Source organism: Nothoprocta perdicaria, unplaced genomic scaffold (assembly GCF_003342845.1).
Source record: "Nothoprocta perdicaria isolate Ctin4 unplaced genomic scaffold, notPer1 scaffold_26, whole genome shotgun sequence".
In the NCBI taxonomy this organism is placed as follows: Eukaryota; Metazoa; Chordata; class Aves; order Tinamiformes; family Tinamidae; genus Nothoprocta; species Nothoprocta perdicaria.
Genome location: NW_020455488.1, coordinates 1,038,779 through 1,053,688, shown reverse-complemented (window position 1 = coordinate 1,053,688; position 14,910 = coordinate 1,038,779). Strand labels below are relative to the sequence as shown.

The window sequence follows — 14,910 nt, the reverse complement described above, 5'->3', positions numbered from 1 at the left end:
TCTGAAGTCTGGGTTTCCCTACTCTGCAGGGCAGCTGCCCTACATGATCTCCAGGGCTTGCTTAACTAATATCAGCTGCCTTTTGGGGAAGCCCAAAGCGACTCAAACGAGCACCAAACCTGTCATTTCCCCAGCTGCCCACCACCACCTACCTGCAGCGGGTCTGACCAGAACCTCCACATTACAACCCCACAAGGTTGCACCACCACATCCTCCTTCCCTTCCTCCCCATACCGACCCAATAAAGCAACAAATGACATATCGCTCTGCAACGGCACTGCAGAACAAATCAGCACTGCCCGGGCCTGGTGTCACCCGGGCTGCCAGCTAGGTCTGAGCCTGGAAAACAGCTCCCACCTGCACCCACCCTGGCAGCAGCCTTGATGAGCAGAGGCCTTAAACCTGATGTAGCAGGATTTGCTGCCAGGAAAAATGAAGCGTGTTGGCACGGGTTAGTGTGCAGGGACCCCGAAGCAGATCAGCAGCRAGCCCTGCCAGTCACCACAGAGCTGCCAGGGAGGCCGGGTTTCCACAGTTCACCTGCTCTTGTCAATGCCTCTTGCATCTATCCTGAAAACTTAAAAAAAATATATACACACACATACGATAGTAAAAATCTCAGTCAATATACCCTTTTAATTTGCACTAGATTATAGTTTTTTTTATGCAATTACTGTAATTCCATTAAATGACATAATTGCCATTAATGCTTAGAAAACTGTCAATAGAAGGTGTAATTATGCTGTATAAAATCACAAGCACAATGTGCGATGATGCATAATTCCTTATAAAAAAAATCACTCTGTGACTAAAATTAACTTTTGAAATACTTTTCAAATATATTTTGTATAGTAAGAACAATTCATTTCTTACTATGGATTTAAATTCCATGACCAAATTTGTGAGAGGGAGCAAAGCAGGTAGGCAGCAAGCACACGTGGGAGGAAGGAGTAGGAATTTAATTTAAAAGTGCATTTGAAAGATGAGAACATGAGTTTTCATATGCATGAGTGGAAAAAACAAACTGCTTATTATCACACAAAATGACTTACAAGCAGACGTTTCCTAAGGCATGTCTCGCTATGCGGCTCCAGCTTTCTGGACACCAGTATGGGCTATCCACACAGTGTGGATGTTTCAATGGAGAAAAAGGTGTGACAGGAAAGAGGCATGAGGAGTATTGACGAGTATCAGGAAATCTAGGCAAAAGGCTTAAACCAGAAAAACTGGGAMCAAGTTGCCAAGAACAGCACACAGAGTAACAGGTACAGAAGCAGCACCACAACATGGACATACAGGAGGATCTCAGCAAAAGCCCTTCTGACAGTTATCAGTATGGGCAGCATATTTCTGTTAAAACCTAACTTACTGGGTTGAGCACAGTTATGTACTGTACGAAAGTGAAATAACCAGTGATCAAGAAGACCATCAGAGAGCCATTAAGTCTTAAAATTCTCTACAAACCTTGAAAAAAAAACTCCTTAAAACGAGGACACACAGATAAATGCTCCTAATATTTCTATCTATGCACAAACACTACAGGCAACTTTTTCCATATGTGTACTCAGATTCTCAGTTATGCATATCATGYGGTGCTTATTTTGGTACCAGAGTCAGCATAAAGTTTACACTATAAAGAAGTGTAAAACTTATGGTGACTTTCATTCTTCTGACACACTATTTTTTTTTTTAAATTTAAATGTAACATATAACTTGTAGTGGCCTCCTTCACAGTGCCCTGTGCAAATTTCTCCAAAAGTCACATTTTGCTTTTCACCTCACTTCCAATTCAATTCTTTTTCCAAAAGCCCCAAGCTGATTTCCCCTGTACCAAAACAGGCCTGATCTGTGCCCTTGGTGCCTACATGAATGACACAGCTTAAAAGTCATTAATGCAGATGCAAAGCAAGATCTCATTTTAAGGTGCAAAAGAAAACTACTCATATATTCTTGGATGGTCTCCTCTCACCGTAACAGACTAATACAGAAATTTAGCTGGGGATGAAGTATCTTAAAATTGAGAACATGCAAATTGAGAACATAGCAATTTTTCCTATTCACCTGCATCCTGCCTCAGCTATTCTTCTCTGTTTCCCTTCTCTTAATCTACCCTTCTTTTTTCTGTTGTGCACCCAGGAGTAGCAGCCCGCCCTTCTCATATGCCCTAGCTGTCAGCATTAATGGCGAGGGAGGTACTCTGTAATAAAGACTAGAATACAAAGGTGCAAGATGCTGCACTCCTTGCCTATTGCAAGGCTCTGATGAGCACTTATTTTCTTTTGCGTGGCTGGTATATCTGTATATCTGGTAGCTTAAAACAAGGCTTATAGGATTGCACAGCCTGCCTGGTTTCCTCCTCCCTCTTCATCCCTCCTTCCATTCCCCCTTTGCAGGGTGGTCACAGACTACCTGCAGAGCAAAACCAAGGGCAATGCAACTTAACTTCACAAGCGCTTTGGTCCCTATCTCAGCAGACTTCCTAGGCACGTGCTCGGGTTCTTGCTGGGCAGCAGGATGTCACCCCTGGGACTGCACGTCCCTCCCTTTCCACCTCCAGCTTGCATGACCACACCAGTTCTCTTCACAGCTGTGACACGAAGACAGCGATTTCAGACCACCACGATGGCAAATGCACATCACCAATTCAGCACCTTATGGCCACGAGGCCAAGGCTATGTTTGTTTGTTTTCTTCATCTTGGCACTTTCTGTATATCTTTTTCTGTATATACCTATGTGTATATATATATTTCTGTTTATATTTTTCTGTACCTATTCTGTATATGCATCCTGTGGAAGGGTCCATCAATTAGCACCCCTGCTCTTCAGTGAAACAGACACTTCAAGGCACTAGACAGCAGCTCTCTAACCACTGGGCTCTGGATATGATTTAAATGAGCTACAAACAGAAGAAAGAATACAGAAACACAGAAAACACCCTTATTTCTCTTCTACTCTTTCTTGCCAGCCGTACATCTAAACTGCAGGGTGGAAGACAGCTCGGTATTCACTCTGAGCTTCATTCAACCAGGGATGGCTCCCGTTACTCATCTGTAGCAAATACACTCTCTGAAGGGTTTTCCTCAGAAGAACCTTGAAGCAACTTGCAACTCACAAACAGCAAAAAGGTTGGAAATCTTGGAGATGCGGCTATTATTCTGCTTAATAAACACTCAACTCAAACTTTTCTTTCCCCCCCTCCCTATGCTGGACCACCACAAAACAATTTTTGCAATCTTTAATGGCATGCCAAGCGTTTCAAGCATGAAGAAAATGTCACAGCGCAGAATAAAAAGCAGGCAAAACCTCTTTTGTGCTYGAGTGGATTATGAGAAAACTGCAAATGGGGTGTTTCTACCAAGAGGAAAAGGAAAGAGCTAAAAAGTAGGGCAGGCAGGTAGAGAACCGGGCTTTTTCTTCTCCAAACCCAGCAAAACTCACTGACGAGCCTTTTCCCTTTATCACATAAATATATAAATAAATATATTATTTATTTTTCCTCCTATTTTGGACTCCATGCTCCATCCTGCACGTCGATAGCGGCAAGTGACACGTGGCTTTAAACTGCTGGGGAGGCAGGTGCTGCAACGCTCGAGATCCTAGATCACTTAGCCTTATACAATAAAGAAGAAATCCACTTACCACAAACGCTATCACACTCTTTACCGTGGACTCCCAGAGAAAGCAGCTCCGAAGGAATTGTATTGTATTCCATATTGCCATGGTGATTTTTTTCACGCGATCCACATTTCTTGATAAGATCTGATAAATATTGAGTGGGAGGAGAGGAGGAGAAGGGGAGTTTAATCAAATACTCCAATATTCTACTACTGCTTCAGAAAATGGGGTAATTTAAGCTACAAACGTATGCCGGGGCATATATTACAAATAAAGCTTCTATTTCAGAGACACTCTCCAGCTCTTGTCGGCTTTCTGATTACACCCAAACCTTCTTTCAGAACCATTTTCCTATCTCTCAGAGAAAAAAAAAAAAAAAGAATAAAAAAACAGTAAATTTTGATGCCAAAACTACATAAAACAGTAACAGAAACCTACCTTTATTCCCCTTCAATTTTTACAATAGAGCAGTCGCTCAGAAAAACAGGTAGATAGAATTTAATCAAAACACAGAACCTTTTCTCTACCTGCTTTGGATTAGTCCATAGAAATAAAAGAAAACTACAGTCTCATTACAAGACACCTTCATTTAAGAAAGGATGATGGTCATTGTTCTAAAATGTTCTTTTTAAGCAACTGATTGAGTCCTGCTTTCTTCCTTACAGGACAGAGAAATCTGGCTCTTGTTKTGTTTTAGGTCCTGTGACCTGTGCAACATCTGTGGGTGTCATTTTCCCCACCTCGAATCATGAAGCAGAACTACCAAGATAAACTAGATCAGAAAATTATTCTATGTTATCAAGTATTTAAATAAATACAGGGAAAAAATATACACACAAAGAATTTACACGTGTTCAGTGGTATTTCTATACCTAAACAGGTTTGGTCCTAGAGCCATCCTATGCCAAGTAAAATCTTCCYAACGCACATGTGAACACTCCATCCAAAGACAAACTTTACCTTTTTAGAAAATTTGCGGTTCTCTTCCGTGAAGCGCTTCTCTCGTGGCTTGAATGTTCTAATGCTTGCTTTTACCTTAAAGAAAAGGGAAAAAAACATGTTTTAGCTTTACCCATGCAGCTTTGCATCACTGCTCTTGCTCGAGAGCTTCAGCATCTTTCGTACTTTAGAGTCTCTGGTTGATTGGTGTACAAATATAATTATTTATAATTTATATATATATATATATAAATATATAAATATTTTTATATATAAACAATTTATATTTCAATTGTTTATTTTTAATTTATAAATACATATTTATATCTCATATATTCACTATAGGTGGAAGGACAGCTTAGTGGCCAGAGCACTAGTCTATACCTAAGAGGACCAACACCTGCCTGGGGTTCTGGTGGAAGCTTCTTCACGTCTATGGATCTGCCACCTTTGGAGACCCTTCTGTGCTAGGGCTCTTTGTGGATGTGGACACGGAGGGGCAGTGCCAAATGCTGAGCATGGAGTGGGGAAGCAGCTGGTCCCTCCAGCCCTCCCGTATCCACCACCATCACCACTGCCATCCCCAAGCACTCGCAGGAACGGTCACAGCAGCCTCACCGTGCTGTGAGCCAGCCTACGGCAGCCTTAATAAACAGCCCTGAATTCAATAAAGGGCTGTAGGGGATAAAAACTCCAGACTGACTCAGCCACCTAAAAACTAAGTGCCCCGTGCACGTCCCATTAATTTTCCTGCCAACCTACGAGGAGAACATCATAGGTCAGCTTTTTGGGAAGAAGTAAATGTTGAAAGTAATGTATAATAACCTAAACATTAACTTTTTCTTTTTCTTGCCGTCTGTTCCAAATGGAGCTCTTGTGGACAATAACCCACCCCTGCTTCCTCAGCTATCTATGGTCAAATATCCATGGTCAACGTCACTCCCAAGCTGCCTTGGCGCTGTCTCATCCACCCAGATGGACCATTGCACCACCGGTCCTTTAGAGAAAGCATGAAGCACGACCCTCCGCAGGCAGGTGCGTTTGAGTCGGGACCTTTCCCAGATGGACCTCCTGCTTAAAGGATCGACCCCGCACCACTTGCAGGTTCTGGCATTGCTGACTTCTTGCACAAAGGATAAGCAAAGAGAAAACATTTCCACTTACAGGATTAAATAGGACATCCAGCTCCAAGTAAATTACTCCTTTTGAAGCACGTTCCAAGTCTTTATTCTTCAGCRTGTAACAACTTTGTTTACCGTTTCTAATCTATAGTTTGAGGGAGGATGGATAAAAAAAGAGGGCATCACTATTTTCCCTTCTGTGAGTCACAATATAATTAAAAAAGACACTAAAAACAAACAAATAAATAATTAAATCCCAAAGATATACATGCACACACACACAAAAAAAAAACCTTTCCCAAATTCTGATAATATACTCAAAGCCTGAAATACAAAATGATCATTAGATTAGAGACCTATAAAATTGCAGATTAAATCTCTTATGGTCCAACTTTAATTTACAGACCTTGTACTTTATAGTAGAGCAGTGCAAGCAATAACCAGTTTGAAAATTCTGCCCTGGAAGCCAGTGAGCTGATGGGAAGTAATCAGCCACTGTTATTACCGGTTTAAAATGGAATTTTTCTTCCAAAGTTTCGGAAAAGAGCCATAGTAGCAACTCACCTACCCAGTGCCCACTCCAAAGCACAAACCCACTTCTTAACGCTTACTTTATGGAAAGGTCGTCAAATTATTACCCAGGAAACAGAACCCAGAGAAATTAATCAGCTTAATTACAGTGAGTGTTAATGTAACAAACATTCAAAATAAACTAAATCATGTAAAAAAATCCCCCTGCCTCCAGTATTTCAATGCTGTTTCTATGCTCTAATCTGCCGGTTGGCCCTATCGCACTAAACATCTATTAAAAAAAAAAAAATCCCTTCCCTCACCATTTTGTAAACTATTTGGCTCAAATCAAAAGCATTCTCTCTTCAGAAAGTGATGGCAGAAATATATTTATTATACACAGTAGGATATGTATTGATTAAACATTTGGCTTTTTAGGAAACAGACCAGTTAATTCTAAACAGCAGTAACATAAAAAACTGCAGCTTACCAAAAAGCTACATTCAGGGACTGTAATGATCAAAGATTAAAGATAACAGAGGAAATTTGGGGGCATGAAATTGCAACCATATTTAAAATGGCTATTGCTGCTGTGGCATTTAGAAGAGATGCTCATATAAACCATGGTAGAAAGGAACAAGGAGAGGGAAAAAAAGGCATAATGGGAACCAAGTGATTTCACATGACAAGGGAAAGGTCATTTTCCTTCCCAACGTTGCTCCACCCTTGCGGTACCAAATCGCTCGCCAAGGGGAGATGGCTTTCCTGGCCAGCACTTAAAAGGGAAGGGGGCCCTCATAAAGCCCAAGGTTGCATCCTCACTGGTGTCCAAACAGGAACTCCAGCTTTTTTTTAATGGTCTCATCCAAAGGTTTGCTTAACAGGATGCAGTCATATGTGGGATTTCTTCTCCTCAAATAAGAATAAAAAAAAAGACACAATGCTTGCTACAYTAATCTAGGACATCTGCCTATCAGAAATGACTTAGCTCTTCAGCAGTTTGCTACCTCCAAAAACAGGGGCAAAAAGATAATTTAAAATGATGTTGATTGAAAACAAAACAAAGTTTGTTTGGAAATTAGAGATTTTTGTTTCATTTTCCAGAAGAGCTGGAAAAAAATAAAAGGAAAAAAATATGATTTGTTGAAGGTGAAGGTAAAGCGCCAGATGGAGATGGGTTGTGGCCATTACTCCTCCGGTCCCAGGGAATAACTCCCAACAGGAGCTTTAGCCTCTGCACTGCTTTCAGTGTGCCTGCAGCAAKAGAATGGTGTGTGTCTTTGCATAAATATCGTAAAATCAAAATTGTGCATTCTTCACAAAATATGAATTTGTGGGCTGAATTTCCAAATATTTCAATTACACATTCCTCACAACACCTCATCCTCTTATCCTCAGAGTAATAACTAGTGGAAAGTTTCTCCTTGGAATAGGTTTCTTACTTGCTTTTATATCCAACAACAAGGAAAGAAATGTCACTTGCTGTTAAATTCACATAAGAAAAAGAAACACGGTTACTCCAGGAAGGTCCAATTTTGGCATCACAGCTTTTTGCATCCCTCAAAATTCTTCCAAACTTCGGGAAAAGCCTCTTCATGTACAGAGATGGAGCCAAATCARACATCTGGGTTGTGTCTGCAGGTGCGTTCACACAGTTTCAAATCAGCAAGGAATAACTTCTATTTCAATATTTCTTTGGTCTCAGGGGTGGTTTTTGCTTGGGAAAATTTTAAAAGGATAAGYATCATTGTCCCTGTTCCTGTTATTTTAGAATTGAACTGGGTAAAATGTGTCACGGTGCAGATCCAARCTTACGATCAGCTTTATTTGGCATCTTCAATTCTGACTGGCTTTTCTAGTAAAAAGATGTGCAACTATAGCTCGACCTAAGACTAAACATTCAGTTTCTTCAGGGGAGAGGGAAAATAAAGGAAATAAATAAGAATGGAGAAAAAAAAAAAAAGGCAGAGAAAATATTAAAATGGCATTTCCCCGTTGCCTTCTTATTTAGCTAAGAAACCTTAAAAAAAAAAAAGTCAAAAAAAAAAAATCACAATTTTGGCAACAGGATAACCCAAGTGTGGTATAACAAAAGCTGTGGGGTAATTCTCACACACATGACTGCAGCAAGATTGTATCAGGGGCATGTCTCAACTGTGCCCAGAAGGAAACATCCCAAATGTCTTCTAGTACACTGCATTTTCAGCATGTTTTTCTGGGGTCACAGTTCTGCTCCTCTTAAAGAGTTCAGATTCTTCTCAGTGTTTTCCCCTCTCTAGATATGGCCAATTATGCTACTTTTAATTTAGGAGCTTTTTTCTCCGCCCCCCTCTGGACACTTCTCCAGTCTCTGCTGTTCACAAATTCAATTTAAATGCTCTCSTCAGCTATGGAAAAGATAACAGAAGTCACAAAAAATGCAGACAGGAACAAAATGTACAAAGTAATCTAATTTTTTTGGCAGCCACCTCTTGATAGGTACCTGTTCTTGCATGGATTTCTCTCAACGAATAGACCTGATAGCAGTGTGATATGAACATTGACATATATATTTATGTAAAATGCCAAGGAAAAGAATGGTCTTTCAATCTCTTACATAAATATTTAAACTGATTGTGAAAATGTCTGCAGGTGAGGTCCTTGAAGAGACATAATCAATGCTATTCCTTTATTGATTCCGTTTCATAGCCCATTGCATATTAATGCCTGCATTCTCTGAAAACATGCTMATAGCACAGAACATACTGGGGCTTAGTCACCAACTAATACTGTGATTAAAATCAGGAAAACATGAGGTGGGGGGACAAAAAGAAAAAAAAAACCACAAAAAACACCACAYAGGATTTACACCCCAAGGAAAATTCTGGTAATTGGGGCATTTCCCTGTTCTGAATCAATACAAAAGGAGAAAACATAGGACAAAACATGTTTTCACAGAACAAATCACTCCTCCTTTCATACCACAAGCCTTCCCCTGCACAAGACCATGAGAAGGAAATRTATCATTTGGAGAAAATGCAGAAATTCTTTTGGAACAAAGTAACCCGCCTTGCAGAAGCAACATCTAGCAGAGCTTTAACTCAGCTACTGCCTCATGATAGGGAAGGAAATGGCCAGGAACAGGGGACCACAGCGCAGTCAAGGCTCAAAGTGCACCGAGTTCCTTTCAAATAAATGAATATATTTGCTAAACTCTTCTCACAGATGTCCCCAGTAAAACAAATGTGACTAAACGCAGTATTGATGTAGCCAGCCAATGCTAAATCTATTAAGCAACAACCTTCTGACCGCTTGGGAATTTTAATGAAATCGCAAAAGCTGAGATTGATATGACACAAAACACTGAGAAGACAAGACCCTTACACAGCAAAGGGTATTTTTTCATTGCTCTTGTCTCAAAGAAATATGGTTTAGCATGGGTTTTTTTTTTTACATTGATTTTAAGAAAACTTCACTCTGTAACCAGCTCTGATGTAGATTCAATGTCATATATTGATGACCTGACAGAACAATGCTGGGTTAAACCTCTGTACATCAACAGCGGCGACGTGTGGAAAGGGTAATGGCCACTCTCCAAGGGTAATCCATCTAAAGCAGGTAGGACCCCTGATATTCCTGCTTGAGCTCATTGCTGATGCACAATGTCACACCATTTGCCCTACATAACAAAGATACCTTGYAAGAGACCAACATCTATCCCATCAAAGGGCACATTTCCACAGGAAAAGATGAAAGCAAACCATGTATTTAATCCACATGGTCAAGAATCTTTTTGTTGATAGTGTTGCTTCGCAGCCTAGTAATATATGTGGATTTTCTGCTATATGAAATGTCCATTCATTCAACCTGAACTGCTTGCCCCTCCAAYTTCCCTTTTAACCAACTTTCATGCCATCCAAAGTACTGTGAAAATTTGGATTCTTGACAGAGGGCCAACATATCAGTCTCAGTGAGCAGTTGATGGTCTGGGAAGACTCTCCTTTCAGGAAGGTATCATTTTTTACAGATTTTTTTCCCCTCTCTTCCAGMATTTCTGGTTCACAAGAAGGTAAAAGTCAGAACAGAAATTCCACTTGACAGCTGTCCCTGTTGCATAATTGCAACATTTTCCCTGCTCTCAAACTCTCAAGCTTGCTCCCACAAAAATCTGTTCACTTATGGTCAAGTACTAAGTAATCTCAGTTGTCAGGTGCCTGATCCCTGAATCCGGGCCACACTTCAGATAATTAAGCTTGTGAAAGTCATATTAATTGTTTTTGCTGTATTGTTAGACATTGACCCTTCTTGGCACTTGAAAATAATTCACAGACCTCTTCCTGTTTGTTGGAAAAAAAGAGTGCAGCTGAAATCCACTCTGAGCTGATAATTCTAGGGATAAAAACATTCCTTTCTATGATACAACACTTCATTTGGAGGCCTTTCTACGTGAAGATTTTTGTTATGCTTTGCTTTCGGATTCATTGGAGCATATTATATCCTCCCATGTCTTTAATAACTGGCAACCTCCTAGGAGATGGGAGTCTCCTGAAGCAAAACAAGACAGACAAGACACTTACCAAGAGAAATATGGCTGCTTTTCGTAAGACCTAGACCATAAAGCAATACAGAAGTGGAAAGGTTGGCTTTGATAGTTAGCCTCACAATATCTACAAATCTAACCTTACCCAGCTCTTTCTTAAAGCAGTGAAGTTTTTGCCCTGCTTCTTAATTTTTCAGGATCTCCTTCAGTTGCCAGTTCAAGGACCTGCTTCTTTTGATAAGAGAGTGCTCTGTTTTCCTGAACAGCCTGATAGCTCTTTCCAGCATCACTTCCCGTTTAAAAGTGACTTTTACGAGTGTGGCTGAACAGAGTTTTGGAGATGAGGTCTCTGCTATATATTCCTCATAGGAGGTGAGGAGCAGTTAGATATAAAGAGGAGCCGAAGAAAAAAAAAAAATGGGCTGGTTGACACAGAGGAAGTTAGTTTGGAAATGCAAGTTCCAGATTTGTTTTTCATCCTGCTGAAGGGCACCAAAAAGCAAGTCACTTCTCTCCCTCAATCCCCCCCACCTACCTGCAAAATAAGAGAAAATACCAAATGCAGTGTAATGGTATCAAAATCAACGTGATGTTCTCGGATTTATTCATTGTCTGATATTTTAAAACTACTTATATGTCCCCGTTTTGTTTGTATTTCTTATTTGGTGCATGCTAAAAGCCTAGATCACAGCTGAGGGTGAAAAGAGAGCATGAGTCCAATTTCACTGTCTGAGAGTTTTTGGACATTCACGTTAATGCGTAGTCATGTTGATAAAGGTATACGTGTTTGCAAAACGACACTGCAAGACTGCTGACACATTTAAATAAAAAATCTCTGTCAAATTAACTGAACTTTTCACATCTCTCTAACTAKACTTTATTCAAGGCAATATTTCATTGGGACGAGTTCTTAGCCATAAACGATTTCTGAAGTAAACTTGCCTCACATGCTGACAGATCACAAGGCAAACTTCTGCATTTTTAACTTAACGGGAGAAAAAGGGAAACACACTTTTATTTTCAGAATCGAATTTAATACAAATCAAGGATGAGGCCTGATTACCTACAAGAAATTAAATCTGGGGGGGGGTTGTGAGGTGTCCTTGAGATTGTAACTAACTGTTGTTCCCTTTCAACATATTCACCTAAACAGTTCAAAGGATGTATTCAAATTTATAGCCAAAACGACAGCACAGATTAAAATTCCTATTTCAAGGAATGGCTTGGAAAACTGCAGTTCTCTCTCTGAGCAGACTAAGTTAATAGGTGCAAAATGCTTTTTAATCAGAAGCTGAGAGGATTATATTTATACTAGATTTGTCTGAAATAGGAGGCAGAAAAGTTTGGAAGGGAAAGAAGAAGATCAGTTGGCAAGGCAAAGCATAAACAATTTTTATTTTTTGTCTCCAACCCTGGATGAAAAACCGACACTGAATGGAGTTTGGACGTTACCACACACATGCACTCCCCTCCTCTGCCTTGTTACATGCTTCCTAAGGGATACTTGACAACTGCCTATAAAATCAACAGAAAATCCAAATCTAACATCTTCTCACTGTGAGCCCACACAGCCTGCTGCTGATCGTGCAGACCATTTGGCAAGCGCTGGGTCTGCAGGAGAGCAGCTGCTCTAGCCACTCTCTTCCAGTAACATCAGAGAGATGAGGACTTGGGGAGAAATTAACAGAGCGATCAAAAATGGAATAAAAGATGTTAAGAGTTTTTCCTCCCTGTAAACATCAAATCACTCTCCATGCAAAACTGACTTTAATAGTGTTCTAAAACTGGACRTTTCGACAACTCGGGCCACTAATATAGACAACTGAAAATATCCTCAGCCTCAAAAAGGACTTGGAATCACAGCCTTGCAGTGAAGAGGACCACAAAACACATTGCAGCTCCAACACAGCTATGTTCATGCCACAGACATGCAAGTATGTATGTATGTATGTCACTGAACTGAACATGCTTCTCCTGTTGGAAACACGGGGTGTTTTAGAGTCTCAAGATAGAGATTTTATCCAAGCTGGCTCTCGAAATCCCCCACAGCCAGGCTGCCTGGAGTACTGGTGCAGAATCTCTGCCCAGAATTGCTTCTTGAGCAGAGGATATACAGTCAAAAGCCTAACATTTACCCCTCCTGTTCTCCTATAGTTTAGCCATGCCTTATTCTCAAAATTTCAGAGGCACCCATGTGCTGGAGTCTGGTATAACTAGCAAAAAGCAAGGAGTGGATGAAAACACACACACTTTCCTGCAGMGTCTGAAGCCACATTGCTTTTAACTTGCATGCACAAGAAACACATACTTATGTGCAATAATAACAAAACCAGAGTGCATTACCCTGTTTCTTTACCACTATAAAGCATTCTTTAGGCTGTGATCATATCCTCAGCTGGTTCAAGAGTTTTCCAAGCAGTTTGTTATTTATCTGGAAACACCAAAATCCTTGCAGTTCAACATCCCCTCTCTGATCTTGATTGGTCCCTTAGATAAACTAAGTGCATAAATTTTCCAGGTGACTGTGGAACCTACAGAGCCTGCTTTGATTGTAAGAAATCTGTGCCCTCCCTCTGGAAACTTCCCCATATTCTCATCTCTTCGAGGCTCATACCAATATTGCCTTTCCATCACTACAACTCCAAGACACACTCTAGCCATGGCTATGAGAGAGGCAGACCACAGTCCTTCTGGCAGAGGGGAATACACATTCACAGGGATGTTTCAAAACCATACATCAATTTAACACTATATAATTTCAACCCAGATTCCCAGGGTGCCTCTTCAAGAGCTACTGCTCACAGCATCACATTAAGTATCACCTAAAGCTTCACATTATGCACATGCATTACCTGGATCATGTTATATAYTGCAAGCATGTATGTTCATACAGGGCTCAACACTGTATTAACTGCATAAATACATTGCAGCATCCCTCCCATACAGGGACCCAACTGGAAAACTGACTGTGTCTCAAAACTCAAGGAAATTCCCTGCTCAAGTTAAACATGTGCTTAGCATGATTCCAATGATATAAATGTGCGTGTGCTAGGAAGCAGCTAGACCCAACTACTACTTGGTTACATGAAAGCCAGTGGTCTAGAAAGTTATTCCCAAATTTTAATGCAAAAGTTACCAGAATCTTTTGTGATACTGCATACATACACATGGAGCTGTTTATGTCCTCTTGATCTGGTTTACTTATTCTGTTATTACTCACCTTGTTTCAATTTAAATCAGTCTCACCAAACACAAAGCTGCTTTTCTCCATTTCCCTATTTAATGTTTTTTAATGACCCTTTTATGTTCCCCTCTTTTTAGCTTGGCCTTTTTTGGCCATCTCTGAAAAAAGCTTTAACTCTCCTTAATCTCCAGAGCAACCACTTTCCCCGAGCTTGCTTTGTTTCCAGTTTTGATTTTACACTCCCATGGTAGCGCTCACTCTTCACATATTTGTTTACAGAACAAAAGCCACCAGTCTTTAAAAGCACTATGGATTGGAAAACACCCCTTTTAGGTAATTTTATTCAGCCGTGCCAATAACAACAGCTATCTCTAGTCAATCCTACTGTGATGTGAAATTACTTTCTTGGAGTAAAAAGAAGCAAGATAGAACAAAGACATGCTTAAAATGTTACCTTCGGAAGACGATGTGGAAACATACAGAACAACTCAATTATGTTTTCAGACCTGAATGGCTTATAGTCCTGATGAAGTACAGACACTTCTACGTTTTTCTTTCCAATCAATCAACTTTGTACTAAAATGGGTTGGGAAGGCTTGTTACACTAAGGAGGACTATAAACACTGCCAACTAAGACATATCTACATCACAAAACCTGTTTATCTCTAAATCTGCATTGCTTTGTACGATGAGGGAAAAAAAAACTCAACTTGATCCCAGTGAAACCATCAGTGTTTTAATAATATACCTAGAAAAAATATATGTAGCAAATGTAACTTACAGACAGCAAAGGGATGGCAACTTTTCCAAGAAAATCAGGGGGCTTATCTCCATCTTCATCAAATACTGTTACTTCAAGAACATCATGAATATCTTTAATAGGGCTGGAATGAAGCACACAGAAATAATGTTCTATACACATGCACAGTCTCCTCACAAAGACCTGAGAATACTGTTCTACTAATTAAGTTTGCATTACCTTGGAGTATAAAATGAAGAAAGAGGGGAAAGAGGGGAAAGA

General features: G+C 40.2%; 1 protein-coding gene across 1 annotated transcript in view; it reads right to left on the bottom strand.

The window, feature by feature from the left end:
- Positions 1–14,910, bottom strand: part of MCTP2 (multiple C2 and transmembrane domain containing 2) — a 93,896-nt gene that overhangs the window by 38,265 nt on the left and 40,721 nt on the right. The window contains exons 13-16 of the mRNA XM_026040540.1: positions 14,671–14,773; positions 5,720–5,821; positions 4,577–4,651; positions 3,641–3,760 (exon numbers count right to left, since the gene is read on the bottom strand). Of these exons, the coding sequence (XP_025896325.1) occupies positions 3,641–3,760; positions 4,577–4,651; positions 5,720–5,821; positions 14,671–14,773 (400 nt within the window). The remainder of the gene's footprint in view (positions 1–3,640; positions 3,761–4,576; positions 4,652–5,719; positions 5,822–14,670; positions 14,774–14,910) is intronic.